Consider the following 22,721-nt stretch of genomic DNA (forward strand, 5'->3'; position numbering starts at 1 on the left):
GGGAATGGGCATCTAAAGCACTCCTCCTCTAGCTCAGCTCCAGCAATGAAAGGAGTGGAGATAAGATACTGCAAATATACAGATAGTAATATTTCAGTTTTCAGAGGGGTTGCGTTGTTAGTTCATTGCACACATATTAAAAGGTATCTTTGACACTTTAAGAGGACTATAAATAAGGAAAATAAGGACTGGTTAACTATTGCACTACCTGTATACTCCTGTGAGGTATGAAGCTATGCTGATGGCAGCAGTGATACCAGAAGGGTCTCCTACATCAGAAAGGCTGGGCTGTGGCGCAGGCTGGTTAGCAACCAGCTGCAACAAATCACTCTGACCAAGAGGTCATGAGTTCGAGGCCAGCCCGGTGCCTGCGTCTGTCTCTGTCTCTATTCTATGTTTTGGCATTGAATGTTTGCCTTATATGTGTAATGTGATCCGCCCTGAGTCCCCTTCGGGGTGAGAAGGGCAGAATATAAATACTGTAAATAAATAAATAAATAAATAAACAAACAAACAACCAAACTTAGGAGCCAAACTAATGTGCCAAACAGGTGATACTGGCACAAGACACCTCAGGGAATATCAGTGGCACCATAACCAACACTTTTTAATATTACAATATTATACTATTCCTAATGCTTTTTACTATGAAAACTGTACCATTAGACAGTTGCAAAATGAAACAAGAGATAGTGTCAGAAGATGAGAGTCCTAAGTCATCTTCTAGATGGGCTTCTAGGAAACAGCATTGGACACCTTCAACTCGATTTTGTGACTCAATTGGACTCAAGCTGCAAAACATTCAGCTATTGCCATAAGGTAAAAGATAAGTTTGAAGATGCACAACATTTATTCTCAGAATAATTGATGTTAGATGCAAGAATAAAAGGAAGCTAGACATAGCAAAACTGGCCAGCTACTAGTGCCTTACTTTTGCTGGATTACACAACTTCAACTAGAATCAAGGACTTGCCTCTTTCTTGTAGCTCCCTGTTAATCTTGAAACCTGTTTTAGAGGACTCAGAAAACCTTTGAGACAAGAACACTACAGCAAAAGGGAGAGAGGAAGAAAGTTTCGGGTTTGCTAGCAATGGACAGCAAAGGACCTGGTTGGATCTTGGCCTGTGTTTCAGTGTTTTGTGACATTCTTTTAAAGCCTATTTTCATCTATTTTGCATCATAATCTTTTCTCTTCTACTTTCAGTGGTGCAGTGCCAGCCACCCCCAAATATCCAAAATGGGTTTCACAGCAAGCAAGAAGGTGAAATGTTTTCCCATGGAATGTCTCTGACTTACACATGCCATCCAGGCTACATACTTCTTGGACAGGAAACAATTTATTGCACAGCATCAGGCACATGGTTTCCCTCTGCCCCGCACTGCAAAGGTACATTTCTTGATCAAATAGATCTCATATACTTAGCCTGAAGGTAATGCTATGTAATATTTTAAATAATGTTGTGCATGAAACAAAGTTTATGTATATAGAACCATCAGAAAGCAAAGGAGTCACTATCTTAGGATGCCATGTGGACTATTTTGGATTTTAGAGTATTTCAGGATTCTGGATAAAGGATGCTCAACTGTAAAAAGGTAAAGGTTTCCCCTGACGTTAAGTCCAGTCATGTCTGACTCTGGGGGTTGGTGCTCATCTCCATTTCTAAGCCGAAGAGCCGGCGTTGATCTACTCACATTGGCATGTTTTCGAACTGCTAGGTTTGCAGAAGCTGGAGCTAACAGCGACCGCTCCCGCCACTCCCGGGGTTTTAACCTGGGACCTTTCGGTCTGCAAGTTCAGCAGCTCAGTGCTTTAACACACTTCGCCATCGGGACTCCACTGTAGTATCTTGTAATATTCTCCTCAAAATCTAATATAGTTACAGTGTAAAACCAAGGGTTACTCTCAACTTTCTACCATATTTTGCAAACAGGATATAAAATAGGACATGTTATGTTTGTGAAATGTTTCTTGAGATGATACATGTTCCTCACACCTACTTTTCCTTCTCTCTGTCCCAGTGTAGCTGTGGAAAGGATGCTCACCACAGTGTCGAAGAATGCAGACAGCAAGTTGATTGATAAAAAAACCAAGGAAGAAAGCAAGAGGGATATAGTGCCAGGGCCACCAAGAGACACAGGTACAGAGTGATCTACTGTAACACACTCTCAACTGCTGTACAATTGCTTTCAATGGCACAGTCAATCTATCTTTTTATCTATGTCATTCAAATTCCTCAGAGGAGATAATAAGCACTTTAAGAGGGCAGTTACTTATTCTGGACATGACTACATCAGTGTTTCCTCTCGTAATGACAAATGATCTGTAAGCAAGTGTCCTTAGTCTCAAAGTCATCTATGAAAAATCAAGGATAATGAAACATTAATTTGGAACCTAGAGTTTCTTAATGGGAAAAGATGTAATCTGAATTTTAGCTTCCTTGCTTAGTGTGGTCACTGGAGGAATGTGTGCAGAACCTTGAGATATGTATTTTGCAAGTACCAGACATGTCTTCAGAAGACAAAAAACAAGGAGAGGGAGGACATAATTTTGATGGGGTTTTTTTTGTGAAAATGGGCAGATATAGGTTGCAAGAGTGTTCTCCCTCCCCAAAATCATAATGCCAGTTTGTGTAATTTATAAATCAAAATAAGAAATATGTTTCAATTCTGTTACAACATAACATTCTGCTGCAGAGGAAGGATTGCACATTGGTATGTAACATTTCTTCAATGGTTTAACTTTCAGTCATGAAGAAGTTCCTCCATTAGGCAGTCCTACTCAAAGTAATAGTAATGAACAGGTTCCAGTGGCTACTGGATCCACAGCAAATGTTCAGGAAGCAATGCAAATGCAATAATAATATTGCAAAAATATTGTAGTGACTACTGTCTAATTGAGGGTGTGGGAGCTGGTACAGTATATTAAATAGATTGTAAGGGGTTATGAGTGGAAATACTTATTAGACCTTTTATTTGGCCTTATTGTTCTTTTCTTCACAAGAAAAAGGTTTTTCTTAAGTTTTTCTTAAATAGTACACACTTGAAGGCTGGTGGAGCATATGTATTGCATAATGGGGATCCCTTGGAAGCCATGCACAATCCACAAAAAGCATGCTTCTGTCCCTTAATTGGAACCACAGAATTAGATTTAATTCAAGTTTCACAAGGACCAATTTAAATTTTTCCTCTCTTGTTTTTGTCACCAGGACATAGCTGTAATCGTCCACCTAGGTTAGACTTTGCTGAACTTGCTGATGAATATAAAGAAAACAATTCCTTTCCCATCGGCTCAACTGTGAAATATACCTGCCGCCCAGGCTACGTTAGAAGTAAACCAAAGATCTCTCAAACATGCCTGCAGAATCAGGAATGGTCAGAACTTGAGGAATTTTGCAAAAGTGAGTCTCTTAATATTCTTTAAAAAACAAAACAAACCAGTGTGTTACAGGGATAGAAACAAACACAAAAAAGAGATACATTTCTATTGAGACAAAATAATTGAAATGGTGACATACAGTTCATTTCATACTGTCCCTAAACTTATTTATTGATATTCCAATATTCACTGAAGATATTTAACAGGGGATTCTACGTTTCTTATGGGGCAAATCAAAGCATTAAGCTTTCCCAGGGTAAATGCATTGCCTTTAGAGAAAAGGAATGAATAAGGAAACTTTGAATTGGTATTTCACTTGAGAGTACCCAGATGCTAAATGGGAAAAAGTTACTTGTCTTGTTTACTGCTAGAAAAATCATGTGGACATCCAGGAGAACCAGAACATGGTCGACTGCATGTATCAGGAGATTTTCTTTTCGGGGCAGCTATACACTATACCTGTGATGAAGGGTAAGCATGAAGGAAGCCAATAAAAACACTGATTTCTTTTCAGTTATTTCTAAGGATATAACTCTAAATTCTGTACATTTATGGAGAAAGAAATGCATACAGCAATGACTGCTTTTTTCCAATTTAGATACAGGATCATTGGTCATTCTTCCAGAAGATGCATAATTTCTGGCAAAAAAGTAGAGTGGGACCATGGTGTTGTTTTTTGTGAGCGTAAGTAGGAAATACCTTGCTATTTGTTTAGCTGAATAATATTCATACAGGATGGCATAACCATACTTTAATTTTTGTTCTCCAAGAGCACTGCAAAAACGAATCAATAAATGAAATATGGCCATGTTGTGTAGCTAACTAGACACAAAGCAGAGTTGTCAGTGCAAAACCATGGGGCTGAAGGACAGCTCCACAAAACTCGGTATATAAAATAGTATAACGAACCACTAACATCTTGGCTGAAAGCCCCACTGATGTTAATTAAACCGACAGAACACTACAGTTTTCTAAGAATTGCATTCCATCTGATCATGGAAGCTAAGGGAGTAGATGGGAGATCTCCAACAAATACCAGGTGCTGTAATCTATTTCAAGAATTTAAATTCAAGGTTTAAAGAACCAGGCAGGTTTCTACAGAGATTGCCTCTACCAAATGCTAAATGCAAGGCCATCTGGTGCCATGCTTTCCTCCAAATGTCCCACTCTGCAAAAAGAAAAGAGGCTGCAGATAGAGAGAAAAAGAGAGAAGAACAAACTTGGGGCTCACTTCCCCAGACAGGAATGTACCTGTTATCATTCTAAAGGGAGCCAGCATGGTATAGGAGTTTGAGTGTTGGACTCAAACTCTGGAGGACCATAATTCAAATCCCTGCTCAACCATGGGAACCCAGTAAGTGATCTTGGACAGTCAACTTCTCACAGACTATTCCTTCCCTACCCTCCTCCTATCCTCCTCCTCCTCCTCCTCCTCCTCCTTCTTCTTCCTACTCTATTTTTCTCTTGTAAACAAATCAGCAATGTCAAAGCTTGCCAGAATAAATCTTACAAAGCAATCCCTATGAAAGAATTGCCATACATTGTACATATTTGAAGACACCTATCAACAAACTACAGGTTCACACGTCATTTTAAATTTGTAACTTATTAATTAACTTGAGCTCTAGTGTCTCAGACTTAAAATTCAATCCTCACTATCAACTCACTTAAAATCAGACCTTTTACTATTCTACCTTAGTTAACATTCCTCCCCCAAGCAGCATTTTTAAATATCTTCTCCAAGTGATGCTCATAAAGCAAAACTATACTTAACAAAATGTGTCAAATTAGTATGATTTTCCTATATGTAGGACATGATGGAAGAACAAAACATATGATGTTCATTCAACCTGTTGACTATTAATGATTATGACAAAATGTAGATATCTAAAGAGCATGTATCGCTTTTGTTTCATTACTAATGATTATTTACATATTGTTTTAATGTGCAATTTGTATATTGATGAAACTTTTACAGTCTGTTGACTTTAACTACTGGATTTGGACATTTCAGTTACCCAAAAATGGCTCAGTTGAAAGCAGATACAAACACTCAAATATTTGCCCTCAAGAAAAGCATCTGCCTATTTCTTTCTAGATATTCCGTGTTTCCCTCCACCAGATGTTCCTCACGGCAAACACAATGGCCAAAATATGGATAATTTTTTTGTTGGGACAGTTGTGACATACACCTGCGACAAAGACTACCCCCTTGTTGGAAACGCCTCTATCTACTGTACTACTGAGGATGGGTTAAACGGAGTGTGGAGCGGCCGTGCCTATTGTGGAGGTACAGTTTTCATGTGTCCCTCTCATTTCATCTGTGATATGAATGCAAAAGACCAAGTTGTATTAATTGTTCAACTGATCGTTGTAACGAAGAGGCTTGTTCTTTCTCTCCCCATTGTTCAAAAACACGTCTTATTTTTTAGAGACACACTGTCTACCTCCTCATGTAGAGAATGGAAGGATAGTCACTGGCAAATCTAACATCTATACCTATAGCCAAATGGTCACAATTGACTGCAATGTTGGTCACAAGATATCTGGCTCAAGAGAGATTAGTTGCCAAGTGGATGGCACATGGGATCCAGCTATACCTACTTGTAAACAGGGCAAGTATGCATATAAAGACAACATATTGTGAGAACAACAGACAAAGCTACTAACCTGTATGGCAGTGCCCTTTGTCAATAGCTGAAAGTCAATGATATTGCTGTCTAACTGTTTGCTTCTGAAATGCACAAAGAGAATCAGGAAAGTTTTTCTCCTATGCATAAAGCTTCAAGTGATGTGTATGTGTGTCACAGTACGCAACAGTCACATTTCTAATAGTCTTTCCTCTTATGCCAGCAGTGGTTTACATTATTAGGTATTAGATCAGTTAGAATGGGAAGGGCATCTAAATCACTCTTCCTCTAGCCCAGCTCCAGCAATGAAAGATGTGGAGATAAGAAGTAAAAAAGACGAAACTGGATACAGCACGGTGAAGGGGAGAAGAAGAGCTTAGCTACTTGCATGTTATTTTTAATATCTAAAGCAGCTTATTCCCCTTCTTCACATACCTGCAATTATACTGATAAAAACATCTCAGTTTTCAGAGAGGTTACCTTGTTAGTTCATTCAACACATATAAAATGGCATCTTTGACACCTTAAAGAGCTATAAATAAGGAAGGTAAGGAGTGATAAACTATGGCATGACTATTCTGTGATGGTGAGATTGTATGTTCCTGTGAGACAAACAGCTATGCTGATAGCAGCAGCAGTGATGCTGGTAGGATCTTCCATGCCAGATAGGCTTTTTATGGGAAGACAGTCTAAATGTGCCAAAAAGCTACTGGGCAGTAGTAGCAGTGGGACAGGGGTTGACACTGGCATAGGATTTCTCAGAGACAACAGCAGTGCCACAGTAGCTAACATTTGTTTGTATTACAATGGTAAAGTATTCCTGACACATTTTAACATGAAAACCGTACAATGAGACAGTGCTAAATGAAACAAGAGATAATATCAGAAGATGAGATTCCCAGGTCAGATGACACTCAGGGGCTACTGGGAACAGCATTGGACAACTTCAAGTAGTACTGTGACTAGTTACACAATTGGACTCAAACTGAAAAACATCCAGCTGTTGCCATGAGGTAAAAGGTAGGTTCGAAGATGCACAACATTTATTCTCAGAATAATTTATGTTAGAAGCAAGGATCAAAGGAAGCTAGACATAGCAAAACCGGCCAACTTCTAGTGCCTTACTGTTGCTGGATTCCACAACTTCAACTAGAATCAGGGACTTGCCTCTTTCTTGTAGCTCCCTATTAATTTTAAAACCTGTTTTAGAGGACTCAGAAAACCTTTGAGACAGAAAAAGGGAAAGGGAAGAAAGTTTCAACTTTGCTAACAGTGGACACCAAAGGACCTGGTTGGTGCTTGATCTGTGTTACAGTGTTTTGCAAGATGCTTTTCAAGCCTATTTTCATCTATTTTGCCATCATAACCTTCTCTCTTCTACTTTCAGTGGTGCAGTGCCAGCCACCCCCAAACATCCAAAATGGGTTTCACAGCAAGCAGGAAGGTGAAATGTTTTCCCATGAAATGTCTGTGACTTACACATGCCATCCAGGCTACATTCTTTTTGGACAGGAAACAATTTATTGCACAGCATCAGGCACATGGTCTCCCCCTGCCCCGCACTGCAAAGGTACATCTCTTGACCAGAGCAAAGTATTTGGGCTCAGATATATTTTGGATTTTTTCAAATTTTGGAATATCTGTATTTGCATAAACATTCATAATGAGATATCTTGCGGATGGAACACAAGTCTAAATCTGAAATTCATTTATGTTTTATGTATACCTCATATACATTTATACAATGTATAAATGTGTAAAGGTTTATACAATATTTAAAATAAAGTTGTGCATGAAACAAAGTTTATGTATACTGAACCATTAAAAAGCAAAGGCGTAACTATCTCAGCAATCCATGTGGGACATTTTGTATTATGGGGTATTTTGGGATTCCAGACAGGAGATGCTCAGCTTGTATTATCTTGGGACATTCTCCTCAAATGATAGTACAGTAAGTGAGTAAAAAAAGGCACCATCAGAAGGTATTCTCAATTTTCTTTTGCAAAGAGGACATAAAATAGGACATATGTTCCTGAAATGTTTTCACAGATTATACATGTCCCTCAGACTTACTTGTCTTTCTCTCTCCCTGACACACTGCAGCTGTGGAAAGGATGCTCACCACAGTGTCGAAGAACACAGATAGTAAGAGGCTGGAGAAAGAAACCAAGGAAGAAAGAGAGAGAGATGTATTGCCAGGGCCACCAAGAGAAACAGGTATATTCTGATGTACACACACTCAACTCCTACAAGTGCACAGTTGTAGTCAATGGCAGAGCCTATCTGTTTATTTATCTGTCATTCAAATTCTGCAGAGGAAACAATAAGCACTTTAAGAAAGCAGTTACTTACCTTGGAGAGTCCTGCAGCAACTTCTCCTCTCATGCTGACAAATGAGCTGCTTGCAAGTGTTCTTAGTTTCAAAGCCACCCATGAAAAATCAAGTAGGTACCTATGATAAATCTTGAATTTGGAACATTGGGTTTATTAATTGAACAGATAAAATCTGAATTTCTTCTTCTTTGCTTAGTGTGGTCACTGGAGGAACGTGTGCAGAACCTTGAGAATTGTGTTTTCCGCAAGTGCCAGACATGTCTTCAGAAAATAAAAGACAAGGAGGAGGAGAACATGAAATAGCTTTGATGTTCCAAGAGAAAGGGTGGGGGCAGAAACAACCCACTAATTTCTCCAAAAGTCCTCTGTTTCTCCTGTAAACAAAAGGAAAAAATTGTCCTTCAGTCCATTAACAAACCATACTTGTTCTTTTTAAAAAGCTTTTAGAATAGACATATTACAGATAAAACAAATTGCTAAAAATCTCATCTCCCAAAAACTTAATAGAACCAATGCACTTAGTGGAAACTAAAATGTGGGAAGCCTGAGAAAACCCATGGTGTTATATTCAAATAATTGACAGTTCTTAAGGCCTGTCTGGATGACCTCAAGAATTCAGATTATCTATAGCTGTGCACGGTGCTTGTTGGGACCTTATCCTATGAGGCAGGTGGATTGCAAAAGTACAGTAGAGTCTCACTTATCCAACCTCCACTTATCCAACATTCTGTATTATCCAATGCAGGCGGCCTTTTAATCAATATTTTTGTAGTCAATGTTTTCAATACATTGCAATGTTTTGGTGCTAAATTCGTAAATACAGTAATTACTACATAACGCTACCGTGTATTGAACTGCTTTTATGTGATATTTTGGTGCTTAATTTGTAAAATCATAATGTAATTTGATGTTTAATAGGCTTTTCCTTAGTCCCTCCTTATTAATCAGTATTTTCATTTATCCAATGTTCTGCCGGCCCGTTTATGTTGGATAAGTGAGATTGGTATGGGACTTATCACATGGCATCATTTTTTTTCAGTTGGACTCCCAGAGGGAGACTGTTGGAAGATATTTCTTTTACAAAAGGAGGACATCAACAGATTATTTGTGTTTCTAAAAAGAACACTTTCCAAGCTCTGTCCCACCCAGAGAGTTATGGGAGAGGAATAACACTATGCAATAAGTCTTGGCCAAAGATGCTGTTGTCCTGTTGTAATTGCAATTTGCCAGTCTTTGTGATAACCTCTTTTTCTCTCTGCCTTTACATGCTTCATAAAGCAGTCAGAGATGGGACTGACCCTCTTTCAGCCTTTCATGCTTTTCATTATAGCTCTACAATAGGAATAAAGCATGTGAACTATAATGTTGATCATGGAAATTCCACAATTTACCATGATAACCTTTGTAAATCAAAGCAGACATTTACTAACTATCCAGTAGTCAATTCCTTGTCTTGTGAAATAAAATTATTTAGAAATTGTAGAAATCAGTACATAAGACTAAAGATAGATGCAAAAGTCAGCGAAGACCCTGTTGCATTAGCTCCTTTGCAGAGACTAATTAGAATCAGATACAAAAATAATTGGGTAGGTTGGTAGAGGTGATTTGGGAGACTCTATCCTATAAAAGAGACAGACACTCTGTTGCATTTTAATGCAGTTGTGTACAAACACATCATGTCATGTTCAAAGACAAATCTGAGAACTTCAGAAAACCGGTTACCATTGCTCATCAATTTAGCAAAGGCTAGAAAAGATTTCACACTTCACCAATATAATGTCAGAGAGAAAGTCTGCAAATGGAGAAAACGGAATAATACAGCCTCTTCACCAACTTTTTTTTTCTATTTCATTATGCTTTAAATGTATTTTAGCTTATGTTTTACCTCATTTTTGAAAGCAAAACTCCAATTTAATTGTGTTTAATAGTAATTGTTTTTAAAGTGTATTTTGTTCTTAAATGGCATTGCCGCCTTGAATCCTGTTCTGGAAAGCAAACAACCAAATAAATAAATTCATTCCTCTCCTGCCTTGGTTTGATTCAATTATGCTATGCAGCTCCTCACACTTTATGTATAACTAGCTGTGCCCAGCCACGCGTTGCTGTGGCAAAGTGGTGGTGGTATTGTAGCGGAACCTTTGTGCTACGGTCCTTGTTGAGCGCAGTGGATGGATTGGAGACGGACAACTGGAATAATTCCAAGAAAGCAGTTTTATTCCGCTAATGGCCACTAGGGTTCCCCCTCGCACAAAATAAGTGCTTTCTCCAGGGAGAACCCCCAGTGGCGGGCTGAGTAAATATTTATACACACTACAGGGTTCGGGTTATGCCCGCCCACAAGCAAATTCATTGGCTTAGAGTTGTGACGCTGCCTGACTTGGACCCAATCAGTGCTGACCAGCGGGCCGGCCGCACTCTTTCTGTGCCGTGCTCACAATCATTCAGAGCGCCTGCGTACGCATGCGCTGTTTGTTTATCTTTAGCTTTCATTTCTTCAGAAACACATGATTTCCCAGAAGTCACATGTTTCTGTGAGTTTATGCACCCGGGCTGCTAGCTGTCGCCATCTCTGCCCATATATGGTATTTCCTGGGGTTCTTTAACCTCCCGCCTCACTCCCCCATTTTCTTTTTGCGAAGCGCATGTACAGAAGCTGAAGCAAAGCATTATGGTTCCATCCAATCCCGCTTGGCTTGGAGTATGGCTATCTTTTCTCCAGGTAAAGATTGTGTGACACACCTAGTACACATTTGCATCATTATTGGAGTGCAGCACATAACTATGAGAACAATGAACAATCCTAAAATCCCTACCAACAATATGTCCTTCAACCATTCTATTGAGGGTAACCAGCTAGTCACCCAGGAGAAGGGAGACCAACCTTCTACCTCCTGGACATTATTGTAAATTAACTTTTGTAATGACTCGATGTCATCTTCAATAGTACTATTCAAGTTATGAAATTTCACTACACAACGCCCTCTGACCATGGCGCATAAACCCCCCCTGGCCGCCAGTAGGTAGTCAAGGGCCAGCTTATGCTGTAGGGCCATCTGGCTGATTTCTTCTACTTCAGACTGGATTTCCCGGAAAATTTTACCAGTGGCATTTATGGACTTTTCAAGGCGGCAAGTCAGGCCTAGAACACTTCTACAATTTGCTTGAGCTACAATCCCTGGGTAAGCACCCAGGGTCAACAAGCCTGTGATCAGGCCTCCTCCTACACGGGAGGCTTCTGAACCTGACAGGGCCTTGTTAATAATGACCTCATCCGAGCATTCTGGTCCTAGAGGGCCTGTTTGCACAATGTCCCGTTTCAGGCGCTGATGCCTTTTGTGTAAGACCTGAACTGGGAATGTCAAATAACCCACACCGACACACTGGTAGTTGCCGGGGTGATAATTTGTGGCCCATTTATCAAAGAAAAACCATAGATTTGGATCCCTAATTTGCCATAACGGACAGAGGCTTTTACCTAGGCTCAGTTGGGTTAATTGTTGCAGTATGTTCATATAAGATTTTAGGCCCTCAATAGAATCATTCACACTAAATGTAGGATAATCTGGATACATGCTAGCCCACTCGGTTGCGGTTAGATTTAATCGTGAGACATAAGATGTATTAAATCGTCCATGTAGATAGAACCGGTCTCGACAATGGGAGTAATTGCCTAATCGGGAAAAGAACTCCTGCCTAGTTCCCCAGTGTCTCCACTCAGAATTCCATATTCCCGATCCTCCACAACAGAAGCACAAACCCCTGGTGGAGGTATGGTATCTAAACCGTCGAAACCGAGTTTTATTTATTTATTGCGGTATGCTAGAAAACACGGTAGGTGGACCCTCCTGAGCCTTGGACAATCCCTCCAACACAATCTGTGGTTCATCAATTAAATCGGGAAGAAATGAAAAATCTCCTATGGTGAGGGGGTGTTCATATATTAATGCTACCTCTTTCCCGTGCTGCTCAAACATATAATTGGCATGTTCTTTTATCCAATTCCCATGTGCTCTTTTTCCAACAGAGAGAATAAAACTCAGCACAAATAATATACCAAACACAGTGCGCTTTCCTCCCCTCCTCATAACTTGTCTCCCACTTTTTCCTCTCAAAATGTCTAGCCACCATCTCCCGGAGAGCGCCTTTGTTGGGCCATGCTGCGACATACTTGACCACCGACGCTCCGTTGCACCCGAAGGGATCAGCTTCATGGCCTTGTTGACCCCTTAGGGAGTTGCCGGATGATCCTGAGTCTCAGGTCCTCACCAGGAACTCGCTCCGTCCGCCACTCCTCAGGTGCTAGTTTTACACGGGTGTAATGTATCCACGGCTTAATCTCCTTCACCTTCACTGCAGTGGGGGTAGACAGGAGCACAACATAGGGTCCTCGCCACTTGGGTCCCAATGGCTCAATCTTCCAATCCTTGACCAGAACCTCGTCACCTGGTGAAAAACAATGTAGAGGTGTGGTAGGGAATGGTGGGTTCAATTCAGAAATGTATTTTTCTAACTGCTGCATTTGTCTGCCCAAAGCCTGAACCTGGGCCAATGTCTGTTTCTCTCCTATGAGGTGTTGCTCAGCTCCTGTCTCTAAGGCTCCCTTCAAGTTCAAAGGGGGTCGTCCATAGAGTCTTTCAAAAGGGGAGAGTCCTGTCCGTTTGTGTGGTGTACATCTGATTCCTAATAATGCCATGGGCAAAACCACCGTCCACGGCAATCCTGTCTCTTGGCAAAGTTTCCCAAGCTGAGCCTTTAATGTCCTATTCATTCTTTCCACTTTTCCAGAAGATTGGGGTCTATATGCACAATGTAACTTCCATTTTATGCCCAAAATTCTACATAATCCTTGCACGGCCTGTTGAATATATGCGGGGCCATTATCTGACCCAATTTCTAAGGGTATGCCAAATCTGGGAATAACATCTTTCATTAGAGCTCTTGACACCTCCACAGCCTTCTCAGTCCTTGTAGGGTAAGCCTCCACCCATCCTGTGTATGTGTCCACGAACACCAGTAAATATTTGTATCCTTTGTATGGGGGCATTTCTGTAAAGTCAGTGACTAAAGCTTCAAAGGGTACCCCACCCACATGTTGGACTCCTGGTGGCTTGAGGGGTCCTTCTCTGGGGTTATTTTTTATACATGTCCAGCATCTTCGGGCTGCTGCTGCCGTTAGGCTATGTAATCCATCGATATACAACTGTCGTCCTAGCAGATTTGCCAATGCCATTTTTCCTAAATGTGTGTTTTGGTGCATGTGTTGGACTATGTGCCATGCCAAGTCCTTAGGGACGTAGACACGGGCGTCTGGCATCACTATGAGTTCTCCTGACCACTGACCCTTCTCCTTTAAGGCCCATTCTTCTTCCTCTGGTGTATATGTAATGTTATGTTCAGTTAATTCTACCTGTAGGGCCATTACCTGATGTTCAATATAGGGCAGCCTAGCTGCCTCTTTGGCTGCCAGATCAGCCTGCCTATTTCCTTGCACTACGGGATCGTCTCCACGTTGGTGCCCTTTACAATGCATCACAGCCACCTGCCTTGGCTTCCAAACCGCCTCCAGGAGATCCACAATCTCTCCAGCATGTTTCACGCACTTTCCTCCAGACGTGAGGAGCCTGCGCTCCTTGTACAGTGCTCCGTGTGCGTGGAGGGTAGTGAAGGCATATTTTGAGTCTGTGTAGACGTTAACCCGCTTTCCGCTTGACAATTCCAACGCTCGGGTCAGGGCAATCAATTCGGCCTTCTGGGCAGAAGTCCCCGGGGGCAGTGACCCTGCTTCCAGCGTCTCTCCCCCCCACCGGACAACCGCATAACCTGAATGTCTTTGATTATTTTCCATAAAGGAGCTTCCATCTGTGAACAGAGTGTCGTCCACCTTAGTCAGTGGCACATCCTTCAAATCCGGTCGACTGGAGAATACCTCATCCATCACCTGGGCACACTGATGGATCGTGGTGTCTCCTGGAGTCGGGAGCAAGGTGGCCGGATTCAGAGTGGAGCAAGTCTCCAGGGTCACCAGTGGGTTGTCACACAACAATCCCTCGTATTTCATTAACCTCTCACTTGTGAGCCAGCGCGGTCCCTTAGTGTCTAACAGTGCCTTAACGCTATGGGGCACCTTAACTGTCAGTGGCTGTCCTAGGGTCAATTTATTCGCTTCTTTGATTAAATCTACTGATGCTGCCACAGCCCTCAGGCAAGGTGGCAATCCACGAGCCACTGTGTCCAATTGCTTTGACAAGTAGGCAATCGGCCTTTGCCATGAACCTAGTGGTTGGGTCAATACTCCAACCGCTGTTCCTTCCCGCTCTGCAGCGAACAGAGTGAATGGTTTTTCCAAATCGGGCAGTCCTAATGCTGGAGATGACATCAATGCTTCTTTTAATGCCTTAAATGCCTGTTGACATTCTTCTGTCCACTCAAATGGATCTTCTCTTCCACCTCTCGTAGCCTGGTACAGTGGCTTAGCCAACACGGCGTAGTTGGGGATCCACTGTCTGCAATATCCTGCTGATCCCAAAAATTCCCGCACCTGTCGCCGGGTACTGGGAGTGGGGATGGCACAAACAACTTCCTTTCTTTCAGCTCCTAACATCTTCTTTCCTTCGGTCAGATGGAACCCCAAATATTTCACTGTGGGACAGCACAACTGGGCCTTTTTCTTTGACACTTTGTAACCCTTCTCTTCCAATGTCTTGAGTAACCTCAAAGTATGCTCTCTAGTGCCCCCTAGTGTCCGGCAAGCGATAAGCAGATCATCTACGTACTGAAGCCAAATTCCTTCTTCTTTAGGTATTACAAAATCCTGTAAGTCTTTGGCCAGGGCTTGACCAAAAATGGTCGGGCTGTCCCGGAACCCCTGAGGAAGGCGTGTCCAAACATATTGGGTCCTTTGCCCTGACTGCTGAGATTCCCATTGGAAAGCAAAGATCGGTTGGGATACAGGGGCCAATCGAATGCAAAAGAATGCATCCTTTAAATCCAATACAGTAAACCATTTGGCAAATGCTGGTACTAGACTCATCATGATGTATGGATTTGGCACTACCGGGGTTAGGGGAACGGTGGCTTGATTTACAGCCCGCAAATCTTGAACTGGGCGATATTCTCCTTGTCCTCCAGGTTTCTTGACTGGGAGCAGGGGCGTGTTCCACGGGGAACTGCATGGTACCAATATCCCATGCTGCAGAAGTCGCTCTAGATGCTTTCTGATCCCCTGCACTGCCTCTCGACTGACGGGATACTGTGGCTTACATATGGGTCCCATTCCTCTTTTCACTTCCACCACCACCGGTGGAACATATTTAGCTAATCCTGGAGGATTATCTTCTGCCCACACTAAAGGAGTCTCATGCCATGGCCATTGTATTTCTTCAGTAAAAATCCTAACTTGAAACAGTCTCCATTCCTCTTCCATGGGAAATGATAGTTCCATTTGTCCATTCTTCATGAACTGGAGTTGTGCTTGTAATTTTGATAAAATGTCCCTTCCCAATAAAGGGACTGGGCAGTCTGGAAGATATAACATCTTATGCTTGACCTGATGTCCGGCCAGATTGCAGGTGCGTTCCTTGAGGAAGGGGCACTTCTGGGTCTTCCCAGACACCCCTATTACTTTCGTAGTTTCCCGAGTTGGTGGACTAATTTTTGTATTTACTACTGATTTTTCGGCACCTGTGTCCACTAAAAAGTCCAATTGTTGGTCCCCGATTTCAAGTGTGACCATCGGCTCCCCGGGGTCCAACAAAACAAGAGCCTGGCTTCCTCATTCCTCTCCTCCATCCATATCTTCCCATTCTTCTTCCATCACAGCTGCTGCAGCTATCACCTCTCTTGCAGGAAAAGGTACGTAGTTTCCACGTCCTCTTCCCCTTCCTGGGTTTCTTCCTCTCTCAGGCCTTCCTCTTTCTCTCAGTCCTTCCTGACTTCCTTCTCTTCCTTCTGGGCATTCACCTTTCCAGTGTCCAAACTTCTTACATTTAGCACATTGGTCTCGACCTAACCTCCGAGGGGGCCCTCTTCTTCCTCCTTGTCCCCCTCTGGCATATCCTCCTCTTCCTCTCTGTCCACTTGCACTTTGTTCCATCATGGTAACTAATGCTTGGTATTCCTGCTTCTTCTTCCTGTCCTTCTTCTCTTCTTCTACCTGGTCTCTTGCCATATAAACTTGATCTGCGAGTGCCAACAATTCATTCATAGTCTTTCCTAGAAATCCTGGTTGCTTTTGAATCTTTCTCCGGATGTCAGGAGCCGCTTGACTGATAAAAGACTGTTGAATCGCCCTCCTACCGTTTTCATCCTCCAAATTATACGGGCTATACTTTCTATATGCTGCCTCCAGCCTTTCCAAAAAGGCTGTTGGTGACTCAGATTTTTCCTGTACCACTCCCTGAATTTTTATAATGTTGACGGGTCGCGGCGGGCCCCTCTTTACCGCTTCTACCAATATACGCTGGAATCCTCTCAGTCTCTGCAAATGTCCTTCTTCTGCGGTGTCCCATTGGGGATCTATTTCCACAGGAAACCTCTGTGCTCCCCACTCGGCTGCATCACCATCTTGTGGGGCCCCAACCTGGGCTATGGCTACCCCATTATTCAACACTGCTCTTCTCTCTTCTGATGTGAACAACATATTCAACAATTGTCTGCAATCTTGCCAGGTGGGATTATGGGTTGCCATAATCCCTTCCAATAGCCTAGCCATAGCTTGGGGTTCTTCACTATAAGGTGGAGTATTATTTTTCCAGTTCAAAATGTCACTACTACTGAAAGGCACTACCTGGTATGCTTGAACTATCTCATTCCTGTTGTTTATCACAGGCACCGTTCTTAAGGGCATCTGGAGGGCCGGGCCAGTCGGTGAATCACCAGGCCACACCGGAGCTCCATGTCTCCGAGTTTGTGCCGGAGAAGCATCACTGGGCATCCGTTGTGACCTCTTCTTTTCCTTTGTTTCCTCCTGATATTTTTCTAGGCTAGGATAGTGTTTCTTGGCCGCTTCGGTTGACTCTGGAGAGTAGGGTGGGGGTCTCGTTTCTAGTGTAGGTGCACCGGGGGCTGTTCCCTGGGGTGGGGGGGGCCGTGGCAAGGGTGGCGGCAATAATTCCTGTTGTCTAGCCTGTACACTCAACTGTAAATCTGGGTAGTCCTCCTCATTGGATTGGAAAACTTCCTTCTTTTTCCCTTCCTTCTTCACCACCATACATTTGCCATTCCTGCACTGTCGAACCCAACCTGGATCTTCTCTAACTACCCGTTCCCAAGTAGCAATATAGACCCACTGGTTCGGATGATTCACAGCACAATATTCTTCCACTGTTCGGATCAGTTTCAGATCCCACGTTCCTTCTACTTGCCAACCTAACCCAAACTCTGGCCATTCTCCCTGACACAAATTCCTCAGTCTATAATCTCTCAGGTCCCTTGGGTTGCCTGCTACGGCTCTGATAGCAAAAGAGCCAAAATTATCTAAGATGCATTGTAAGGGAGTGGAGCTCTTTGAATTTTTCCCTCCCATCCTGCCTAATAGAGGGGACTGTCCTGGCCTGGGCACCTGGCCACTCAACGGCATGCGTCAGGAAACACAAGACAGAGCCCCTTTCTACCTCCCTGGGAACTTTTTTGTGTCCCTCCCGGCGCGGTGTTCCCTTAATGTCTCATGCAACCACTATACTTGCCAGATTTCTGTAGACGTCGGACCAACCTTCGCCCCTGGGCTTTTTTCCCTGGATCCTTTTCCTCCTGGCTGGTTTCTATGGAACCTCGCTGGTGTTGCAGCTCCCACCGTCAGTCGGCGTTGGCATCAGAGGCAAGCACCGCAGCCGGTCTTGCAATATTCAGGGGCCCCTTCTCGTCTCACGGTAGTTGCCTCAGGCCCCCACCGCTGAGTTGGGGCCGTCCCGCCAACGGGATCCGTCTCCAACCTCCTGGCCCGTCTTATAGGAAATCACGTCGGGGTCACCAGAAAATGTAGCGGAACCTTTGTGCTACGGTCCTTGTTGAGCGCAGTGGATGGATTGGAGACGGACAACTGGAATAATTCCAAGAAAGCAGTTTTATTCCGCTAATGGCCACTAGGGTTCCCCCTCGCACAAAATAAGTGCTTTCTCCAGGGAGAACCCCCAGTGGCGGGTTGTGGACTTTTTATTTGATGTTATTTGTATTTTTTAATTAATTTTATTGTAACTTATCTTTTTTATTTAATATATTTTATTATTTTCATGTATTATTGTTAGTTATTTTGTGTTATTATAGTATTTTATTGTATTAATTTTAGTGTTTTTAATTATTTTTAGTGTTTTTTTAATATTATTGTATTATTTGTATTTATTTTATTTTTATTCTTTTATTATTATTTGTGTTTTTATTATTTTATTTTATTACTTGTATGTATTATATTTTATTATTTGATTATATTAGTTTTATTTATGTTTTTTTAATTGTATTATTTTATTTTGTTTTTTGTATTTATTTTATTATTTTTGTTTCTCTTTGTATTGGGTTGCTCTGAGTTCTGTGGTCTGCCTGGTCATGTTCCAAACGTATTCTCTCCCGATGTTTCGCAGGCATCCTCAGAGGTTGTGAAATGTGTTGTAACGAAAGGAAGTGGGGTTTATATATCTGTGGAATGACCAGGGTGGAAGAATGAACTGTTGTCTGCTTTGGGCAAGTGTGAATGTTAGAATTGGCACTGAATAGCCTTGTAGCTTCAAAGCCTGGATGGTTCCTGCCTGCCTGGAATGAACAAAATGTGGCTCCCAGTATTAAAAAAAATCTGTGAAATCAGGACAGTTAACTAAAGAACAGCACTGAGCAATCAGGGAATTCCAGACATGATGCACTGAGGGCCAGCTAACATCTCCCAACAAAGGATTCCTCTCTGAAGCAGGAAGCAGGCAGGCCTTGAAGGTGCAAGGGCATTCAATGGTAATCAAGGTGGCCAAGGGGAATATTCACAGTCGCCTGAGACAGATCAGAGTTGTCCCATCCTGGATATCATTGCTGAGATAGAAATAAACATCCCACTTGTCTGTTTTCAAACAGATTTTATAATCTCTGAGGATGCCTGGTGTAGACATGGATGGCAGTTTGGCAGCAGATAGGGTCGTGATGTTTAATAGGCTTTTCCTGAATCCCTTCTTATTATCCAACATATTCAGTTATCCAGTGTTCTGCCAGGCTGTTTATGTTGGATAAGTGAGACTCTACTGTATATTTATAATCTTATATTATCTGCTTAGAACTGGATTATATGAGGCTCCTTCTACAGAGCTGAATAAAATGAACACTGAAGTGGATTATATGGCAGTGTGGACCCAAGATAATCCAGTTCAAAGCAGATAATATAAGATTATAAATGGGTTATATAGCTGTGTGGAAGGGCCTTGAGTCTACACTGCCATATAATCCAGTGCAAATTAGATAATCTGTATTTTATAGGCAGTGGGGAAGAGAGAGTGAGGCCTGAGTAGGTTGCTAGGTGACCAAGTGGGCGGGGCTTAGTCTTCTAACTGGCAGCAATTGGCTAAAGACAATTATTCCTCTCCCTCTAATTAGGACTTTATTTTTCTTTTCTTTTGTTGTCGGAACGTAGGGGCAAGGATGGTGGATTGTGCTGCCAAATTTCTAGGTTCTGGGGCTTGTACTTTTGTTGTTTAGTGGCAGGGGAGGACACCATTTGTCTTTTATATATATAGATTTGTGGAGTTGTGATTCTGTCTCACATATATGTAATACAGATTTAAGAAAAGATACTCTCACTCTTTCTACTTCTGCGTCAGTCCATCCTGCCAAAATATCATCAATTGCCTATTTTGCTGCACGGTTGATATCTCCGTCAACTCAATTCAGGAATAGCAAGATCTGTTCTGCTTTTAAGGGAGGGAAACATGTACAGAGTGGCTTAATGACAGCCATTTAGTCAGTTTTAGAGAGAGCTGATTTTGTGCTCAAAATCCATAGTGAGAAAGACATCTTCTCTCAATGACTCCTCCAGAATCTCCTAATGCAAAGAGAGCCTTCTGTTCAGGCTTGAACAATTTATTTATGTATGTATATGTTGCTTCTCTCCTTAAAAAGGTCCCACAAATGCAGAATGAGACTGACTTAATACATTAGCTTCAGAGCAGAGCTGCTGCCACTGCTAAAGGAAAGTAACATTGGCAGGGAACTACTTTGAGAGGAGTCGAGATCTGCTGGACTCTTCCTTCTATGGAACCACACACTGCCCATTTCTCTTTGTGGGCAAGTACCCCACTTATTCTAATGGAACACCCTTGACTACTGATTCCTCCTCTGGATTTGCAGATCTCTCCTCCCCATTTCCATGCAGCATAGGCCCTGACATGCAACAGTATGTATCATTTAGTTGTGATGATTCTCCCTTTCCTCTACCCTTTTCTAAAATGTCAAACACCAAAACATAGAAATAACTGAGTGATCCACTAAGTTATTAATTTATTAGGGTTTTTTTCCCTATGTGCCCAGGCCACTATATTAGAGGCAAGATAATGCAGATCCAATGGCAGTTCCGTTCCTGCCCACATCCTGGCTTTGAATGGTGTATAGAGAGCTGTTCTACTCTCTAGAATAGCATCCTTCAGATCATCCAAAAAAAAAAATGGACACACAAGGCAACAGACAGGTTTCCTAATTAACACTGCAATTAGCCCCATGCTTTAGTGTGTTCATTAATTTTAAAACATTAGAACTCTTTATAACTAGTGGTAGATTCAGTATAGGATAGGGATGTCTAGGAGAAGAAAGACTAGGGCCGGAGATGTATCACATGGCACTTGCAAAAGTATAGCTGAAAAGCAGCAGAAGAACTGAAATTAAGGAGCTACTGAAGAACAGCCTTTCTTGGCTTCTCTCCCTCCCTTCCCCTTTCTGCTGTTTTCCAGTCATCTGCTGGTTCAGAGGGACACATGCTTGGAGGGTTTTGGTGAGAATTGTACTATTAATTTGATGCCATCCTTCAGGTTACTCAGAGACAGAAGGGAACACCAAACCGGCATTAATTGGTTTCCATGGCAGAAGGTTACCTGAGGAAATAATGTAGTTATATATTAAGGAGTGGTTTGGCTCATAATAGGCCACAGAAGTAGAATTAAGGAAATCAACAGAAGCAGCACACTTGTTCCTTTCGTTTTACCAAGTGTTCATTCGTAGAGGTGAAATAAGACAAGTCAACCACAACATGGAGCGGCACTTGAGTAGTATTCCAAAGGCTCGTGCAAAATACATTTGTCAGATTATGATCTGACATGCACTTTAGAAACCCTTCGGGGAGATGGAGGCGGGGTACAAAATTAAAGTTGTTGTTGTTGTTATTACTATTACTACTACTACTACTATTATTATTATTACTACCTGTCCAAATGTGTCTCCCGCTGTGATGACCCATGGGCAATGTAGTCCCATTCCTGGCACTGTGGTGCCAGATGAAGAGGAAAACTTGGGTTTTTCGCCGTTTCAGTCAGAATTGGAACTTTCCCAGCCAGATTTGGAAACCTTGCACCTGCAAGAGATTTGTCTTCCAGAAGTCTGTCAAACAAGCCCTGAGCCTAAATCTCCTACGTTTTCTCGCCATGATTTTTGTAAACAACAGAGAGGAGTCGATCAGGCGTCTCGCAGGAGTGCTAGGATAGCTGCTAAGCATTCAGCTGATTAAGCCTGCTTCCCATGGGAAACTTTAGGGAGTCATGCATCTGGACTCAGAAAATAGCTTTCGTTTCTGGTTCTCCAGAGAACTGCTCTTGGGCGGGAAAACGGGACCCTATTTAGGTGTTTTACCCACAAAGGGATCTTGCGGAGTCAATTCGTCAGCAACCGGAGTAGCGTGTGTGGACAGCTACTCCGCTTCCAAGCCTCCGTTCCTGTCGCCAAGCCTTCGTTCCCAGCTTTGTTTACTCCACGAATCCTGCCTTGCTTTCTAAGACTCAGCCTCGTCTTGTTTCCCGGATTTTGCCAAGAAATTACCACGGATCTTGTTCTTGTTCCTTATTTCCTTGTTGCCTTGAATCAAGCCTCGTTTTCCCAAGAATCAAGTTACTTCCTAGCCTCGCTCAAGTTTCACGGACTAAAAGACCTTGTCATCTCCCCTCACTTTGCCTGGCAAAGTGAGTGTTTCGGTTATTGGATTACAACTTTGGACCTTAATATTTCATATTGGACATTGTTTCTTTGGACTAATTTTGACCTTTCCTGAAAGGTCTATTTCTGGACTATTTCATACACTTGCTTTTATTAACTTTATATTTTCCTTCAATAAAGATATTAGTTAGATTCTGGCCTCTGTGTATGGTTATTGGTGCTCTGCAGCCTGGGTCGTGACACCCGCTATGACCCATCGCAGAATCTAAGATCTTCCGGGG

The 22,721-nt window shown here is 42.3% G+C and overlaps 1 protein-coding gene across 6 annotated transcripts in view; it reads left to right on the forward strand.

Annotated features, from left to right (window-relative positions):
* The window catches only part of LOC103281797 (complement receptor type 1), an 83,154-nt gene that overhangs the window by 23,305 nt on the left and 37,128 nt on the right, over positions 1-22,721 (forward strand). For 3 of the 6 annotated variants that reach the window (XM_062978606.1, XM_062978607.1, XM_062978608.1), the window contains exons 6-13: positions 1,205-1,387; positions 2,025-2,138; positions 3,207-3,398; positions 3,748-3,847; positions 3,975-4,060; positions 5,475-5,666; positions 5,809-5,991; positions 7,394-7,576. In XM_062978606.1, the coding sequence (XP_062834676.1) occupies positions 1,205-1,387; positions 2,025-2,138; positions 3,207-3,398; positions 3,748-3,847; positions 3,975-4,060; positions 5,475-5,666; positions 5,809-5,991; positions 7,394-7,576 (1,233 nt within the window). The remainder of the gene's footprint in view (positions 1-1,204; positions 1,388-2,024; positions 2,139-3,206; positions 3,399-3,747; positions 3,848-3,974; positions 4,061-5,474; positions 5,667-5,808; positions 5,992-7,393; positions 7,577-22,721) is intronic. The other 3 variants (XM_062978609.1, XM_062978610.1, XM_062978611.1) reach the window with 3 other exon arrangements.

Source organism: Anolis carolinensis, chromosome 4, assembly GCF_035594765.1.
Source record: "Anolis carolinensis isolate JA03-04 chromosome 4, rAnoCar3.1.pri, whole genome shotgun sequence".
In the NCBI taxonomy this organism is placed as follows: domain Eukaryota; kingdom Metazoa; phylum Chordata; class Lepidosauria; order Squamata; family Dactyloidae; genus Anolis; species Anolis carolinensis.